This window comes from Necator americanus, chromosome X, assembly GCF_031761385.1.
Source record: "Necator americanus strain Aroian chromosome X, whole genome shotgun sequence".
Classification (NCBI taxonomy): Eukaryota; Metazoa; Nematoda; class Chromadorea; order Rhabditida; family Ancylostomatidae; genus Necator; species Necator americanus.
In genome coordinates, this window is record NC_087376.1 from 18,896,790 (window position 1) to 18,913,184 (window position 16,395).

The 16,395-nt window shown below is 39.7% G+C and overlaps 1 protein-coding gene across 1 annotated transcript; it reads left to right on the forward strand.

The window, feature by feature from the left end:
* Positions 1–3,151: 3,151 nt before the first annotated feature.
* RB195_024108 (uncharacterized protein) lies at positions 3,152–5,994 on the forward strand (the record flags this gene model as incomplete). The annotated part of the gene is made up of 5 exons (XM_064211775.1): positions 3,152–3,356; positions 4,904–5,010; positions 5,588–5,741; positions 5,815–5,901; positions 5,954–5,994. The coding sequence occupies 5 exons, from the start codon at positions 3,152–3,154 to the stop codon at positions 5,992–5,994; spliced, it is 594 nt and encodes a 197-aa protein (XP_064067656.1).
* Between the last annotated feature and the right edge of the window lie 10,401 nt (positions 5,995–16,395).

Below are 16,395 nucleotides of genomic sequence, written 5' to 3' on the forward strand. Positions count from 1 at the left end.
GAGTGTCGAACCTGTGTTGTTTCATTAATATATTATCAATATATCGGCGTTGTCAGAACGAAATCCTACGTCTGAAACTAAATATACTATATTTTGTAATTTATGCAATCATTTAATATTACTTATTCCAATATTTTGTAATGTATGTAATTATTCGATACCACGTAATATTCTGTTTTGGTTGTCATGCTATCCTCAATTCAATGACTCAATGAAATTTACCAAATTGCTTCCGAACTCGGTGAGATCTCAGTATGTCAATGGAATATTTGAAAGCTTATACAAATGTCAGACTCAACAATTTTGTTCACCTTAAGATCAGTTAGCTAGCAAAATCGAGATAAGCCGAATAGAAAAAAAGTTATAATTAGCGTGTCGGAAAATTCATGACGTCTGCAATTTTCCAAATGTCATTTATTCATATAAAGAAAGAAGGTCAACAAATGATATTGTCCCTTTTGTTCGATGACCCTGTGCCATCTTTGAGTGAGTTTCAGAATTCGTTGTTCATGGAAGAGTTGTCTCTATCGGCGAAAAACTGAGTAAGGTGTTGACTTACAACGTCATCTGAATTGAATGTTACACCGCGCAAGTTATATCGCGCAAGAAGTTCTGAAAAAGGTGGAAGAACTGGAAATCTGATGGCGCAAGATCAGGTGATCAGGTGTTGGCAATACATCCCATCCAAGCACAAATAATTTTTGACGGGTGATCATACTTATGGGTGGTCGCGCGTAGTCGTGATGGAACACAAACTTAAAAATTATTGGAGCTTGGATGGAATGTGTTGCCACACCCACCATACTCGCCTGATCTTGCGCCATCAGATTTCCACTTGTTTCGCCCTCTTCAAAACTCCTTGCGCAGTATAACATTCAATTTAGATGAGACTGTAAATAAACACCTTACTTAGTTTTTTTTTTTTTTTTTTTTTTTTTTTGCCGAATTGGACAGATCCTTCTATGAAGGAGGAATCTTGAAGCTCACTCAAAAATGGCAAAAGTCATCGAATAAAATGCGCAGTATATCACTGACTGATCTTTGTTTTTATATGAGTAAATAACCTTTAAAGAACATAGGAAAAATACGTGACTTCTCAGACAACTCAATGTTTACATTTTTACAGGGCAAGTTTTCGATTACCAATAAAGCCGAAATATTTGCAAACCACTTGAAACTACACAGAGTTTCTACACGTCAGCGCAAACAGTACACAACGTGAAATCCATGCAATTTTTTGCAATTCGATGCAATTCCAATTCTATTTTGTTCTAACTATTTACGGATGAATTCTTTTACCTGCACTGACAGTGATTCGAGAAGAGTGTTCAGCTGGTACAATTTTTGATAGGTTCAGAAGAACATCTATAACTTCGTTCAAAACACACACTTAGAAAGAAATTTAGCAGTATTTCGTAGAAAGACGTTTGTCCCACAAAATGTTCAAATCTTCGTTTTTGAATTCAGGTGTTACAGATGTGAGAATGTTGACAAAATTCACATCTTTTACCCATCTAGGTTTCGTGGAAACGGAAAACCCCTATAAAGTAAAAAAAAGGATTCTGAAAAAAGAAATTCCTCAACTGTAACATTCTCGACTGCTTTACATCAAATATAAGCTGATATATTAGACAATGCTTTGAGTCACACTTTTCACAGTGGATCAAAACTGTACAAACTCTATATGCAAAATTTCTACTTTTCTAGTGGTCTCGTTCAAAATTTAGAAAGGATGGACCCAAAAATATGTAAGACTTCCGATTTTCACGTTTGAATTCAAATTTAAAAAAAAAACAGAGCCAGAAAATGCCAGGTTTTGCAAGGAATTGCAGAGATCCTCCTCCGTCACAATACATAACGCATTTAGCACTAAGTGGAACTAAATTCGCAGGAATCCTACATCAGTCTGAAGGTATAGATCTCTTTCCTTCACCTTAAAGGCATCACCCCACGAATCTGAGGTGGTGCAGATTTCAGGTGGAGTATTCGTATACGGGATGGGAGACTACGGAGAGGGAGGTGATTCCGTCCATTTCTTGCTAATTGCCGTAAAAAACGGCCCGAAAGATGCGGCGCCGCGCAAGACTGGCGCGCTCCAATCGAACCTCTTGTACAAAATGGTGCGCCAAAACGAATGAAGCCGTATTGTCCGGGCCGTTTTTTACGGCAATTAGGAAGGAATGGACGGAATCACCCCCCTCTCCGTAGTCTCCCATCCTGTATACGAATACTCCACCTGAAATCTGCACCACCTCAGATTCGTGGGGTGATGCCTTTAAGGATGTTTAGGAACCTTTTTTGTGTAGTTCTATAAGACTGCATAATTGTCTTGAATTGTCTCTAAGATATTTTGAGAATGCTGTAGACGACGATTTTTGCAATCATAATGTAATTTTTTTTACTCTAGAAAGTTTCCCGTTTTTTGAAATGCCCTCTACAGTTTTCAGTTATTTTTTCCACTTTGTGGAGAAAAAAAAATCTGGCTCCAGATGAGACTGAACATTTGGCTATACAATGCCACATTGCCGAACATTGAGAGTATGTGTAAGAAGTCTGACAAACGATAATGACTTTCTCTGAGGTTCCTGTCAAGTTTTTAAGTTTTTTTTTCTTTGTCTTGCAACAATTTCGACCTCAGCTCTTATCACAACAAAGGAAAATAGATAGAAGAGAGGAGAGAAGGGAAGTTTTCGAGCAGATCGTTTCGTATCATTACGCTTAACCTTGGTAATGAGAAACCTCGATACACACGCAACTGACGCATTGCCATTGAGGAACGTTAGTTTAAGCGGGGAAATTTTACCTATCCAAAGTGGAAGTGAAAATATAGAGTTTCAACTCTGTGCCATTTATCAATTCGAGGGAACAAAAATAATTGTACAGTAGATTTTCAAGAAGATAAAGGCAGCAAACGAATGAAGAAAGGAACTCAAATAGTAATAAGAGTATGGTCGAGTATTTACAATGAACTAGAGACGAATGAAGAATTTGTAGAAGAAATATGAGTATGGTGGCATTATGGTGATTGACAGAGTTAGATAAGCAAGTAAGTAGCAGAGATGCCAAACGTGAAGAAAGAAAAAAGGAACAACTGTGTAAAGAGTACCTTTCCCTATGTCACACGTTTCGAATACATTCAAGAAATAAGGGTATGAACACAGGTGAAAAAGCGCCTAAGAAATGCCGAGATAAGAGAGCATGTGACTCCAAACAGCGCCGAGATGGCGCTGCAAAACAAACAAACGCGTGGAAACGCATTGTACTCATTTGCTGCCGCGGGAGACTTCGATCGCGAAGACCGAATGCAACACAAAGCAAAGACCACATAAGAGTAATTGCATGGCTCAGCGAGAGAGGTAAACGAGAACGAGTGGCAGATATTTCATAAAGTAACCCTCAGCAACGAATGCTATGAAAAGACGAATGAAATACAGATGAGGAGTCAGAATGTCTAGGCATTAGGCGTCGGTTTTGCCCCAACAAACAGCAAACGTTCGAGAGACATGTGTTGCAAATCTGAACAGGTTCATTGACGTGCGAGCATAACACAAACAACCAAGTCGCAGCTAAGACAGGGTTACAACCAAAGTCAAGTACAGTGTTTTTTGAGCTGTTCTTTACGCTCATGTTGACCATTCAATAAGAGGCACACCTCAAAAGAAGCTGTAAAGAAAAGCACGTGCTGGACTTCCAATAGAACAAAAATATGAAGGGAGTGAATATTTGCGTAGAAAAAATATTGATAGACATTGAGAGCGAAGGCATTACTGTCATCGACAGTGACGATCACAAAGTGACAGTCATGCAGACCTACTTGTATCATAGCCTGTTAGTCTTTTTTATCAATGTTCATGAACGGTCTATCCATAACCAACCTCCTGTACTTTATAAATGCCACATTTGTCAATAAACTGAGTGGCGCCCCCATTTCTGGACGTTCAATCTAACTTTTTCTCTCAGTAACTTTAGCTTACATGTCATAGATCCTCTAAGACAAATGCTTACGTCTCAGGGCCCCGATTAAATTAATTATTCACTTCTAGAAATAAGGCGCCACTAAGTGCCCCCGTCCCAGACACATTTTACCCTTCGCATGTTCAGAAAAAGATACGAGAGCTCTAGACCTACAAGCACCCACTACGTATATTCGATACACCCTGGAATCTACATGGACTGAGAAAAAGATTGAGCATCACAAGTATGAGAGATATAGAGCTCAAACTGAAGTAGTGCTCACTCAACACTGTTCTTTCGACTTGCACTTCGACCCGCAAAAAAACGTTACTATGGCGCAAAGACCATTCTTAACTGTAATGTCCTCTCCATTCATTCATTTGAGAAGCATTTGGGAAGGTGATAGTTCAACAGTCGGAAAGTCATCACTGAAAGTGAATATCTGAGTTAGCCGGATCCCTAAAAACTAAACATTGGTCTTCGAGACCATGAAATTAAGGCTTGAGCTGGTAAGAGAGAAAAAAAGAAGATAGAGCAGGAACAATTACTGCTCTAACTTTACCAAACTCTTCAAATAGGCTTACTGGAAATGAATAACTAAGTTCGTCGGAGCCCTAAAAGCCTTAGCATTTGTCCTAAAGGATCAATTACATGGAGACTATACCTACTAATAGAAAAACGAAAGATAGAGCTGGAACTACCAATGCACTGACTTCATCAAACTCTCCAAAACACCTACTGAAAGCGAATAGCTAAGTCATATCATGTAGTACTTTCAACAAAACTGAAAATGGCCAGAGATATGGCTTCACATTCACATTTGACAAATAAGAACGGTCTTTGCGCTCTAGTAACATTTTTTGCGTCGAAGTACAAGTCGATTAAAGCAGTATTCAGTGCCTTCCCCAGCAACTTCAACTACATTTTACCCGAGAAATAGTTCATTCAGATACGCTCGCTGCACGCCTTATGAATGCAAGTTTCACTTTCGAAAATCAACATCTGCGCATACATACAACACCCGGTTCATGTGCAAAGACAGCAAGTGTGAAGGCGGTTAGTCACGTACCATTACTTTAAAGTGACTTCCAAATGATCAATATAATCCTATCATTTTTTAAGTTATACATTCAATAGAATGAATGCACAGCTTAAGAAGATGATGCTACATAAAACAATGACCACTACACAATGATTAAATACATCATAAAACGAAATTAATACCATACAAAACTGAAGCAGCACGCAACACATCGTGTTTGCAGCATAATTCGGTGAAAAGAAAGAGAAAGATATCTAACAAAATCCGAAAAATCGAAATCGCAAGCTATGAGGGTGAATTGGTCAGGTGGAAGTAAGAAGAATACCAACCGTAGAGGAGCAGAATGATGACATTTCATATAACATAACCACATTCACTCTCTGAGTCTATGAATCTGTGCAAATCGCGGTCACCACGCGTTGCTCCGACCCACTAAAACACAGTACGGTCGCAGGTTTTGTATCGGTGGCCGCGTCGCGGTATGCAAAATTGGAGTAGAGCAGCCTCGACGCAGGCTTCTACTGGCTGCTATTCGCAATTGTGAGGACATGTAAAGTTTTGTCTTTGCTTCATTTTCTGCTGTTTCTTCAGTGTCGTTCTTCTCAACAGTCTAGCTTCACTTTTGGTATAAAAGAGATGTATGTGTTTCTTCTACAAACTCCCCTTCTTTTTACTTTTACTTTACTTTTGATGCATTACTGCTCTTTATTCAAGTTTATTTCTACGCTGTCTATATTTAAGAGAGGTATGTTTCTTTTGTAAGCTCCTGCTGTTTTCTTTTCATGGCTTTAGATTTTTATCTTCTCTCGTTTCTTCAGAGTCGTTCCTTACGTCAGTCTATCTTTACTTCCGATTCATTACCGCACTTTATTCAAGTTTATTGCTAAGTCGCTTACATGGAGAAGGTATGTTTCTTCTACAAACTCATGTTGTTTTCTCTTCATGAGTGCTTTTCAGTTTCCGTTGTTTCTACGGAGTCGCTCTTCACGTCCTTGTAGTCGCTGTTCGTAGTTCATACGTTGTTGTCCTTTATTCAGATTCTCACTGCTACGCTGGTACTCAATCGCGCTACACAAGAACCTCTTAAATACCTCTTAAACACAGGCAACGTAGAAATAAACATAGGTGCGATAGGGAGAAGCCCGACCCTCAGGTGAAGGGGGTTCATGGGGTGCTGCCCAAGTGAAGGAGGTCCTTTCGATAGGCGTTCAAAAGTGAAGGGGGTCGGAGCACCGGCTCCGACTATCACATCTATGGAAATAAACTTGAATAAAGAGTAGTAATGTATAGAAAGTAAAGCTACATTTACGTAAAGAACGAATCTGAAGAGACGATAGAAGCTGAAATGCATACGTAAAGAGAAAAGAACGGGATTTTGAAGAAGAAACACATCTATTTACAATAAACAACGAAGCAATAAATTTGAAAAGGAGCAATAGCGTACCAAAAGTGAAGCTAGACTGTTGAGAAGAACGACATTGAAGGAACGACAGAAAATGAAGCGAGAACAAAACTTTACATGTCCTCACAATTGAGAATAGCAGGCAGTAGACGCTTGTGCCGAGGCTGCTCTGCTGCAATGTGGCCCGCCGCGACGCGGCCGCGGATACAAAATTTGCGACCTGCTGTATTTTAGTGGCTTGTCGCCCCAAAACTAGTCGCTTGGCAAGAAAGTGTTTCATGAACTGCAACTCTCGGTCGCACACGACACACTCCAAACTCGGAATTAAACAGTTCACAAGTGCAGCAGGGGCAAAACAAATTAACAGAAACAGAAATCCTCTCTCATGATTTCAATCAATACCAAACCAACAGTGGAACTTTTCGAGCTGTTCGACGGAAAGTCCACTATCAGGGACACTAACTAAAATATCTGCCATATGTGCTAAGATCCATTTCAGCGAGGTGGCCAAAACAATGAAAGAACAACATTACACACTACCTCATCTAATATGCGACATCGATTTCCTGAGCTCAATTATCTCATTATGGAAGTGCGATATTTTTGCCTCAAATTTGACGAACTCACTTTTAATTATGGGTATCACACAGAACAAAATTGCACAGAAACTCGTGGTTGGTGCTTAACTTTAAAAAAAAACAGTACGGCTCAGTAACGAAAGGACAAAATATGGACGAAAACGTGCGGTCGATGCAGAGATGGAGGGACTGAAAGAGCGGGCGAGGAGAGAGTGCAAGAGTGTAAAGAGAACCGGTATACGATCTTCTCTCGCGAGTAGTTGTTGAAATGTTTAGGGCAGGATGCATCTTCCACGCAGAAGTTTATGAATTTGAACTATGATATGTGGTCGGTAATCATAGCATCAAATCCCGCCAGTAAAGTTACCGAAGCATGGATTATAGTGGCGAGCTGTTGCTAGTTTTCTCCTTCTACCAGATTGTTTGCGAGAGAAATTGCCAAGAAAAAAGACCCACTACTGCTAATCATAACTTTTTAGTAGTACGAAAAGGTTTAAACCAGTAAAATGTAATAGTATTAGGGGGACCGAGAAGTAATGTAGAGTAATGTTTCTTCGTCACATTAAAACAATTCAAAATTACCCTAATACCTGAGAGTGATAAATCATGTAGGGAAATCTAATGCAAAGTCGAATGTGCAGCTCTTCTGGTTTGGAGCGTAACGCTTTAAACAGCGGTGTTTTAAAAATAGAATTAATCCGTAAAATTGTAAAGCGAAATTGGAGAAGTCACTTTCAGGTGCAAAAATAGCTTACAAAATTTCGGCATGTGAAATCAGCTGACTTGTTAACCAAATAATGATGACGTAAAAACAACACTACATTCCGAGGCCTTATCTGTAGACAGACCGACCAAAAAGCTAGGTTTTTTTTGTGTAACATGAACGGTCGTATACAAGACAGGACGCTTCCCGCCAGTTACAGGTAGCTGGAACTTAATTGTTGTGCCTAAGTAGCGGATAGCTTCCAGCTAGAAGGCGAGATTGAAGCGAATAGCATTGTGCAGTCATGGATGCACTACTCAGAAATGGTTTGCTAACTTAAGATATGACAGTTTTGATTTGCACTTTCTTTTTTTTCCGAAACAATAGCAACAAACTAGTCGAGCTGTTTTAGGAGCTCGAAAAAAAAATCACGAGGATACATAATTGATTAATTTGCTTGTATGTGGACGTTGTCCGCAAAAGCCTTTTATATGCTGCTCACTAACAAAATTGTCTCTGCGATACAAATGAAAAATAACAAATCGAAAGAAGAAACAAACGATACGAGCTCTTTCGGTAAACTGAAAAAAAAACAATTAGTTTACTTAACAATGATGATCTTTTCCGAGATATTTTCCTTTGTGGGTGCACGGACGTATTATATGATGAGAATTGTCATCACAATGTGTGTGCTACCTCCTCAGTCTGTAAAGTTCCATAGCTCTTATCGATTCTTCGAGAACAGCGGATGTGTCCGTATATTAAAGACATCACCCCACGAATCTGAGGTGGTACGGATTCCAGGTGGAGTATTCGTATACGGGATCGTAGATTATGGCGAGGTGGGTGATTCCGTCCATTTCTTGTTAATTGGCGTAAAAAATGGCCCGGAAGATGCGGCGGAAGATGCAGAACAAGCCCATAACTATTTAGCATGATAATATGCGTACTAGCAAAATTAACACAGATGAAACAACAGCTAGACAGAATGTTAAAATACTAGTCACAAGGCTTCTTCTTCTTCATTCTTCGATCTTTTGAACTAATGGTGCCGAGAGGTTGTGGTGTTGTAGTTGTGCTAGCTGCCGTTGTGGTGAAGTGCGGGTAAAGACGCTTCCTCAGATTTTCGAACATGTCTTGCCTGAGTAATTAGCGATGGAGTGTGGGGGGCGATCAAGAGGTACCCAAGCAAATTGGGTGCAGCCGAAGTGTGTGTCTGTAGCAGCAGTCGCCGCTACTCCTGTCCAGGCACACTGTCCACCCTTACACAGAAGGCCTGCAAGATGGGGAACGGTCAAGTGGTACCCGTATGATGTGCCGCCGCGTATCCAGGAGGCTAATGAGCGTCGTTAATAGCACCGCGCGTCTCCTGATACCGTTATGACCGCTACAGTAGCCTGGTTGCTCCTCTTGTGCTACGTCTTCAAGACGCCCCGCCCATGCCACCCTCCCCACCAATTTCGCCGCGTCTGCCACTCTTACGACGATTTTTTTCCGCCGCGCCCACAGCTCTTATGATGCGCCTTTAAAATCGAACGGAAAGGAAAGTACCTGGTATTAGATGTTGTTCGAAGGTCTACATAAAGTGTGCTTGTAAGTTATATAAAAGAAGAAAAGAATGAAATAGGTTCGTATAAGTGATATGCCATTTAGAAATGCGAGTGAAAATGAAATTATCCTGTCTCGACTTTTTTGGGAAGAAAACACTCATTCATCTCTGGGAATGCAAGAGAAGTTTCAAAAAATGTCCCACTGATCGGTGTTATGCTATCTTCTTTAATTTCTTCTCCTTCTAAGGATTTCTTTTTGTTTGTCTAGCTGGATAAAACTGGCATCCAACGATTAACGAGGCGCGAATAATGCCTTGTAGACATACACTGTACCTAAAGGTACATCTCGAAGATACAAAGGTTTCTGTTCGCAACTAATACACCTAACCTGTCATATTGATTTTATGCAGGGAATATATAGAAATGAAGCGATAAAACGCTGTTGAAAGAAGTTTGAAGAACCATCCAAAGTTCTATTATATAAAACTGTATAAAACGTACAAGCAACTATTGAAATGTTTGACATGCGCTCTATATAAACATTATATCTATGTAAAATTTTGAAAAGGCAAAATGTAGAAAGGAGTTTAGAGAATGTATACAAAGTAATAAGCGCATAAAGTTGCTGTACGTATAGCTGCTGCAGTTGAAAGTTGGACACGAACTCGTTGAATGGCATCGTGACAAACACATACTTATGCACTGCTAGTTTATATAGAAGACTTAGGGCATGAAATGTGTTAAATTATGAGATGTTTGAAAATATATGCATGTTGTTCTTTTCCCTGTAGCATCTTTTTGAGATAATTTTTACTTATGTAAAGTTACTTTCGATAGAAGGATCTACTTCATCTCTTTTATTTCCAATAATATGCGCTTAGTTTACTATATCCGTACATCAGAATTCGCTACGGCAGTTCGTTTTTCACTCCCCCTTCTTTCAAAATTCGCACTATCCACCGCTTCGTCGCGGCGCTGATCAGAAAGCAATACGGAGGAGGGGTGCAGGTGATCTCAAGCGGTCGTGGAGGATGCCTAGCTGGTGGAGCGGCAGCCGTAATTACGCGGAGGAGCGCGGTGCTAAAGGGAGTGCAGAAGCGGTCAGCCGGTTTTCACGGGTACCTCTTGTCCCACACCCCTCACCCTACTGCTTCCACGGTTCGAGAAGGCAAATAATGTTTATAAAGGTGAGTATAAGCCACAGGCGCATTTTGAGATCAAACTGATTGACGTATTTCAAAGCTATATGAATTTGTATAGAAATAAATATAGTTACTTTGTTACGGAGAAGACTAGATAACAGATATATTTGCAACACATATTCTAATAGTTACGACTTCTATCTTTTTGTTGGAGTAAAAATTTGGCTTCATTTTGTTCCCTTCTTAGTTGACGATCTACACATATATTCGTATATGTACCACTTCATATTTTTCCGTGTTCAAGAAATCGATATGGCTAGAAACAATCGTTGACTGACGATTATGCGGGGTCTTATCTGCAAGATATGCCTGCAGGGATATTGTGTACCTGCAAGACAGTTTTCGCACTCGCCAGGACGACTGATAGCATCAACAATCAGTCGAGCACCAATAAAATAACCTAACACAAACTAAAACAAATAAAAAAACAAATAAACCGAAAAAAAGCATGTTTAGAAGGGTGCGAGAATAACACACACTATTAGAAAAATAAAGCGGTTACGAGTAAGATTTCAACAACAAATAAAACCAAGCTCTATGCTTCTCAAGTTTTGAATCCGATACGAAGTATGCTTTCTCTTGAGTTTTACACACCACTCCATGCTCATGTCCAACATCTATGCGGATTGCAACGGTCATCATCGCATTCCGGAGTCCTTAGACCTTTCCAATCTGTCTAGGCTCAGCTGTAGAAAGTAGATGGGCGGGGCATCCTGCATGCGCAGTAAAAAAGGTCTATTGTCGTTACCTAAGGATATATTCTGACAGCTGCTCTGGGTTCCTCTTGATGCGCGTCCATGGAGTGTATTCTAAGGAGATTCACCGTCTTTGTTGCCCAAAGGGTGACCTATGTCTACCTACCCCTTTCGTGCACTGCATCACGCGCATTGAAAAGGATCCTACTGCCCATCAGTAATCACTGAACTCTTTCTAGGATTGTTTTTCTATGGTATGATTTTTGGTTTTCTAGGATATGATTCACAAGCAGCTAAATTGTTTTTAAATCAGAATATTCATTACAATTTCCTCATGAAAACCTTGAGGAGAAGGTTATGAATATGGAATGGTGATCACAAATTGGTAACCATCCTAGAAGCAAGAGAAATCCTCACGTGAAATACATGGAAAAAAGCATCTACTGTACTTCAAATTACGTTAGTTTATGGAAATTCTAGTTGAAACAGGGAATACTCCAATTTTCAAAAGTAACGGGAAAGAGAACTATATCTTGTTAGTTCCGAAGTTTTGTAGCCTATAAGTGGTTCGAAACGACATGAAGCACGGACAGTTGCGTAAGCGGCTGCGGTTGAAGCGCCGCGGTGGGACGTACCGGCTGAGAACGTGTGAGGATCCTCGCTACCGCCACCCATCTCTGCAGTTCGCCATGATCCCACCTCGATTCCAACCGCTCTCTCCACAGCACCACCGCATCCGCTTACGTAACTGTCCGCGCTTTATGTCGTTTTGAGCCGACTATGGGTTGTCTCCACGTGGAAATTACGAACAATGTTGGCAGTTTTGAAGCAGTTGAATAAATAGAAACTGTAGAAAGTGATAAAGACCTAGAAAAGTATGGATCGAAAATAGGTGCCTGAGGAACGGACATCCTGTACGCTCGGAAGAGGAAGAGTTCGTTTGAATAGATTTCTAAACTACTTGAGGGTAATATGTAGACAAAAATCGTTAATTCTCTATTTCATTTGACCACCACACTACTTAATGTTTCATGTGGTATAAAGTACATTGTTTTTTAAATGCCCGAACAGCTTTACTTTCTATTCATATTACGTGCCTAGTCTACACAGGCTCCTAATTTGAATTGTTTTATTTGATTCAATAATTTTGAGAGTTATGTTTTACTATGTATTCTCCTTTTCATACATCCTTCTAACTAGTGTACTTCTCTGCGTCTCTGTAGCCAGGTGAGCATCTAGGACGATTGTTTGTGTCTCTGTAAACGGCCGGAGCGTAGCTTCGTCGATACATGTTTGCGACTCCCCGAGCATATCCAGCGAGCACGTAATGTCTCGGAGGCATTCGTGGATGATTCTGCAGAAGCCTTTTCACTGCCCTTTCTTTATGGTTCCCTAGGCCGGGTGTTACAGAGTGTTGACGATAAGCGGAAGTACGATATGGAAGGTATGATTACTTTCTGTTTGAAAAGGCTCTGCTTCACCGTTCCGCAAATGGCTCCGAGAAATTATGTATTTTGTGGGCTTGTCCGAGCAGACACCAATATGCTTCAGAGAAACTACGCTTCAACCATTCATGAAGACACAGAACACCACGGTAAAGAAGTTGTCTCAGCCGGAATATAGGTAAATGTGCTTCTAGATGTTTTTCTGGCTGTAGAGACGCAGAGAACCAACACAGTCATAAAATCTGAGAAGAAAAATCATTGTGAGAACTCAAACACCTATATCTCATACATACCACCTTTTCATCACTTTCTAACGTCTCATGTTTATTCACCTGTTTCAAATAGTGATGATAATTTATGTTTTATTGTTATGTTGAGGTTTTAGTGAAACTTTATTATTGGCTTGACGTTTAGATAACCTCGTCTTTATCAAAGACCTGAAAATAGTTCGAGGTCTCAGATGCTACGCATATTCCATCAAACTCATCCGCTCTTCTTGCCCAGCCTCGATATTGTTCTAAGTACACCACGCAACAACTCCAAAAGGAAAACAAAGTCAGAGTAGCGGGCTGGTGAACCACCGCGTTCTTATAGATTGTCACCCATGGTGAATCAGATCTACGCACTGCGCAGTATTCTTAAGTCTGGATAGTGTTAAGAAATTGCATAGGGCACAATCTTATAGTTCACATTGCTATGAACGGCATAAAAAGTTTAGTAATTGATAAACACTCATTTCTGTCATTCATGAATGGAATCCTGGCAAATATTTCTTTCAATAATGATGTCATCTTACTTCCATGCTTTTTACCAGCCGAATGTTCTTTGATATACATTATCAGCATGGGAGATTGGGTATTGGATTTGGATCTCGTGTAACCGTTTGACTTAGCTATGCTTATGGCTAGTTTTAGTGTCTCCTAGCGTTTTTACTTACAGTGCACAATACTGTAGCTCTTTTGACCATATTGCGGATGTTCACCTTTCTCATGCTAATGGGACGAACTGAAATAGCGTTCATCAGGATATTTTAAAGCTTTCTTCGCGAGACCATTCATGCTAGCACAATGTCACTGTGCAGTTCTACTTGAGATGTACTGCGATTGTTCATTCAGAATTCCAGAGCATTCATCCATTTCGGATTGTAGATAAAGCAATAATCGGTATAACGACATGTGTGGAAGACACTCTAATATTGGCTGTTCTATCCTGTTCATAAGGCAATATCTGATGCAATCCTTTGACCCATAGCAAGTCATCTCATCTGAGAATAGTATTTTCCTGACCATTTGAAAATGTTGCACAAGTAATCGTAAGTTTTTATTTGTAACCGTATCAGAACCAAGAGGAATCTTCCTTCGAAATATGAGAAATGCAGCTATTGATTTCAAATTACGTAGATGAAATAACTCGTAAAATCTTGGGAACATTTCCAAGATTCCCCTCAGAAAAGTTCCATTAAATATGTAGTTTTTCAAAGCAGTTTAGTAGCTCGTAAACTACATCCTAGCGCACATAAAAAAGTTAATTTGATTATAATTATTGATGTACATCAATATCCTTTTCAAGGGTCTGCGATGCAACGAATGATTAGTGGTAGGTAGGCAGAGACAGTTATAATATTTGAGCAGCAACGACAGTGAACCTCAAGGACACTACGCCGCTAATTGCTCAGGCAAGGCATGATCGGAAGAGTGCTCTAGAATTTATGGGAGCCTCTTAACCAGCTGCCAGGCTAAGGGCCTGACGCGATGGTCAAACACACTTTTGATCACCATGTCCTCTTTTGGAACTCGAACAGTCAGTGCATGTTTTTCTGGCAACAACATAATCTGTTGCCAAAATTGGCCTTGTGCTAATGTTTGTTGGTTCACAACGTACGGCAAATTTGAGGACTTTCGGCAGTAACGTTAAAGTCTTCGTGAGCGGCAGCATGCGACGAGCTTGCCCTAGCCATCGCAGCTGTACCAACACCTACAGAGCCCATAGGACTAAATGAACTTCGTAATTGTTTTTGGTTACCAATTTGTCGTGTTTACCAATACTTCAAACTCTTCTTCCTGATGACGCGTTGTTATTTTCTTATGTGACCTTATGAAAAGCCATATCATCTAGTAGTGCTACAGGAGATTGAGCCAGTAGACTCAACGATCATTTTAGACATTGACAATGATGAAAGTTTTTACAATTTCATAATATATGATTCATGTAAATGAAGAACTGGTTCTGTGAATCCGCAGAGGTCTTGATACAGACTGTATCAAGACCTCTGCGGATGGTCACGGTTGTGCACTCTCCATTTGAATTGCAGTCGCTTTCGTTACTGAAGGCAGATATTAAGCAGCTGGGGAGGAGCGATCGCACATTTCACTACCAATTGCTGCTTCTCGAGATTTGTTAGAATTGCTTCTACGACTCTCAGTTGAATCTCGAAACTAGTTCCCTTCGATGCCATTCCCCACAGTGCTATTTAGGCGATAAGAGCCCAATTCTTGAGTGGACGACAAATTCCATCTGTTCATCACATCATTTTTCTCGATTCTAAAAGCCATTTCGGGAAAACACCCTATCTGTAGTCTAAAGCCAGAGTCAAGAGTGGTGATGGAACTTCTCTAACGAATCCGACCTCCCCCTTCCTCTTCTTCTTCTCAAACGTTCTTGCAACAGTTCTCGGTTGCTACCAATCCAAAATATTGGAAATTTCATGTGTTTCAAGAAAGAAAAATTGAAAATTAGCCGAGGATGAAATGGGAAACGAGAAAATCGATAGCTTACAGAAGTTAAAAAATACAAAGTAGTAGAAGGAGAAGCATATTTGCTGAAATTTTGTAGAAATATTGGTGTTGAAGTATTTCCTATTCTATTCTATTCTATTTTTATTCTAAAATCTATGAAATATCTTCAAATACTGATTAAAGAACATACCACGACGAAAAAATAGAAGAGTCAGTCAGCATAGGTCGAATTACAGAAAAACGTCGAAAAAACAGCGAAAAAATCAGCATTTTGTTCCTATAATATGACGAGGCAGGTTCGACATCCTTGTGGTTCAAATTTCTACAAGAGTTACAAAATTGAAACCACTTCCATAAAACAAAGCATTAAATTATACGTGGAGTTCAGTAGTTTAAAAGTGGATGAAATGGAATTTAATGACCAAGAAAGTTCAGACTCAGTGCACATTGCTAGGTCTGGTATATCGCGAATAATTTCGTTATAAGAAGACCAGAAGAAAAAATTAGGTACTTCTTCAAAGAAGAAGTCTTGCCCTAAAAAGGCCATAACGCTGTTTTTTCTCACGTACTAGTCCTTTTGGAATTTTGATGGAACAAAATCTAAAATTCTTCGACATTTGCAAATTTTGCACATAGGGGTTTCCTTAGTCCCTCTATTCGAATATAAGGGTGATTTCTAAAACGCTGTCCCATTATTCCGGAACGAATAAACTTGCCCAAATCTTAGTTTTTGCTCGTGCGCTGAAAAGTATGTGATCTTGAATAAAATTCAACGACTCGGAGTAACTTAGAGCGAAGCAAATCATCTTCCTGTATTTTGTAGCCGAGATTTTTTTTGTACTAAAAGCATTACCAAAAGATTTTCAGCGCTACGCCGTTTTCACAAATTTTTGATAGGAGAAAGATGGGAGAGTGTAATTTTTCATATCTTAGTCACATCAAAATTCCAAAGAGAAACTAGGAGGTGGGAAAAAACAGATATAAAAAAAAAACAGAGAACTGTATTTTAGAACAGACTTCCTTCTCTGGTAAACTGCATAAATTTTTGTTTTGGCCCTTTTATGACGAAGTTATTCGCGAAATTAATTG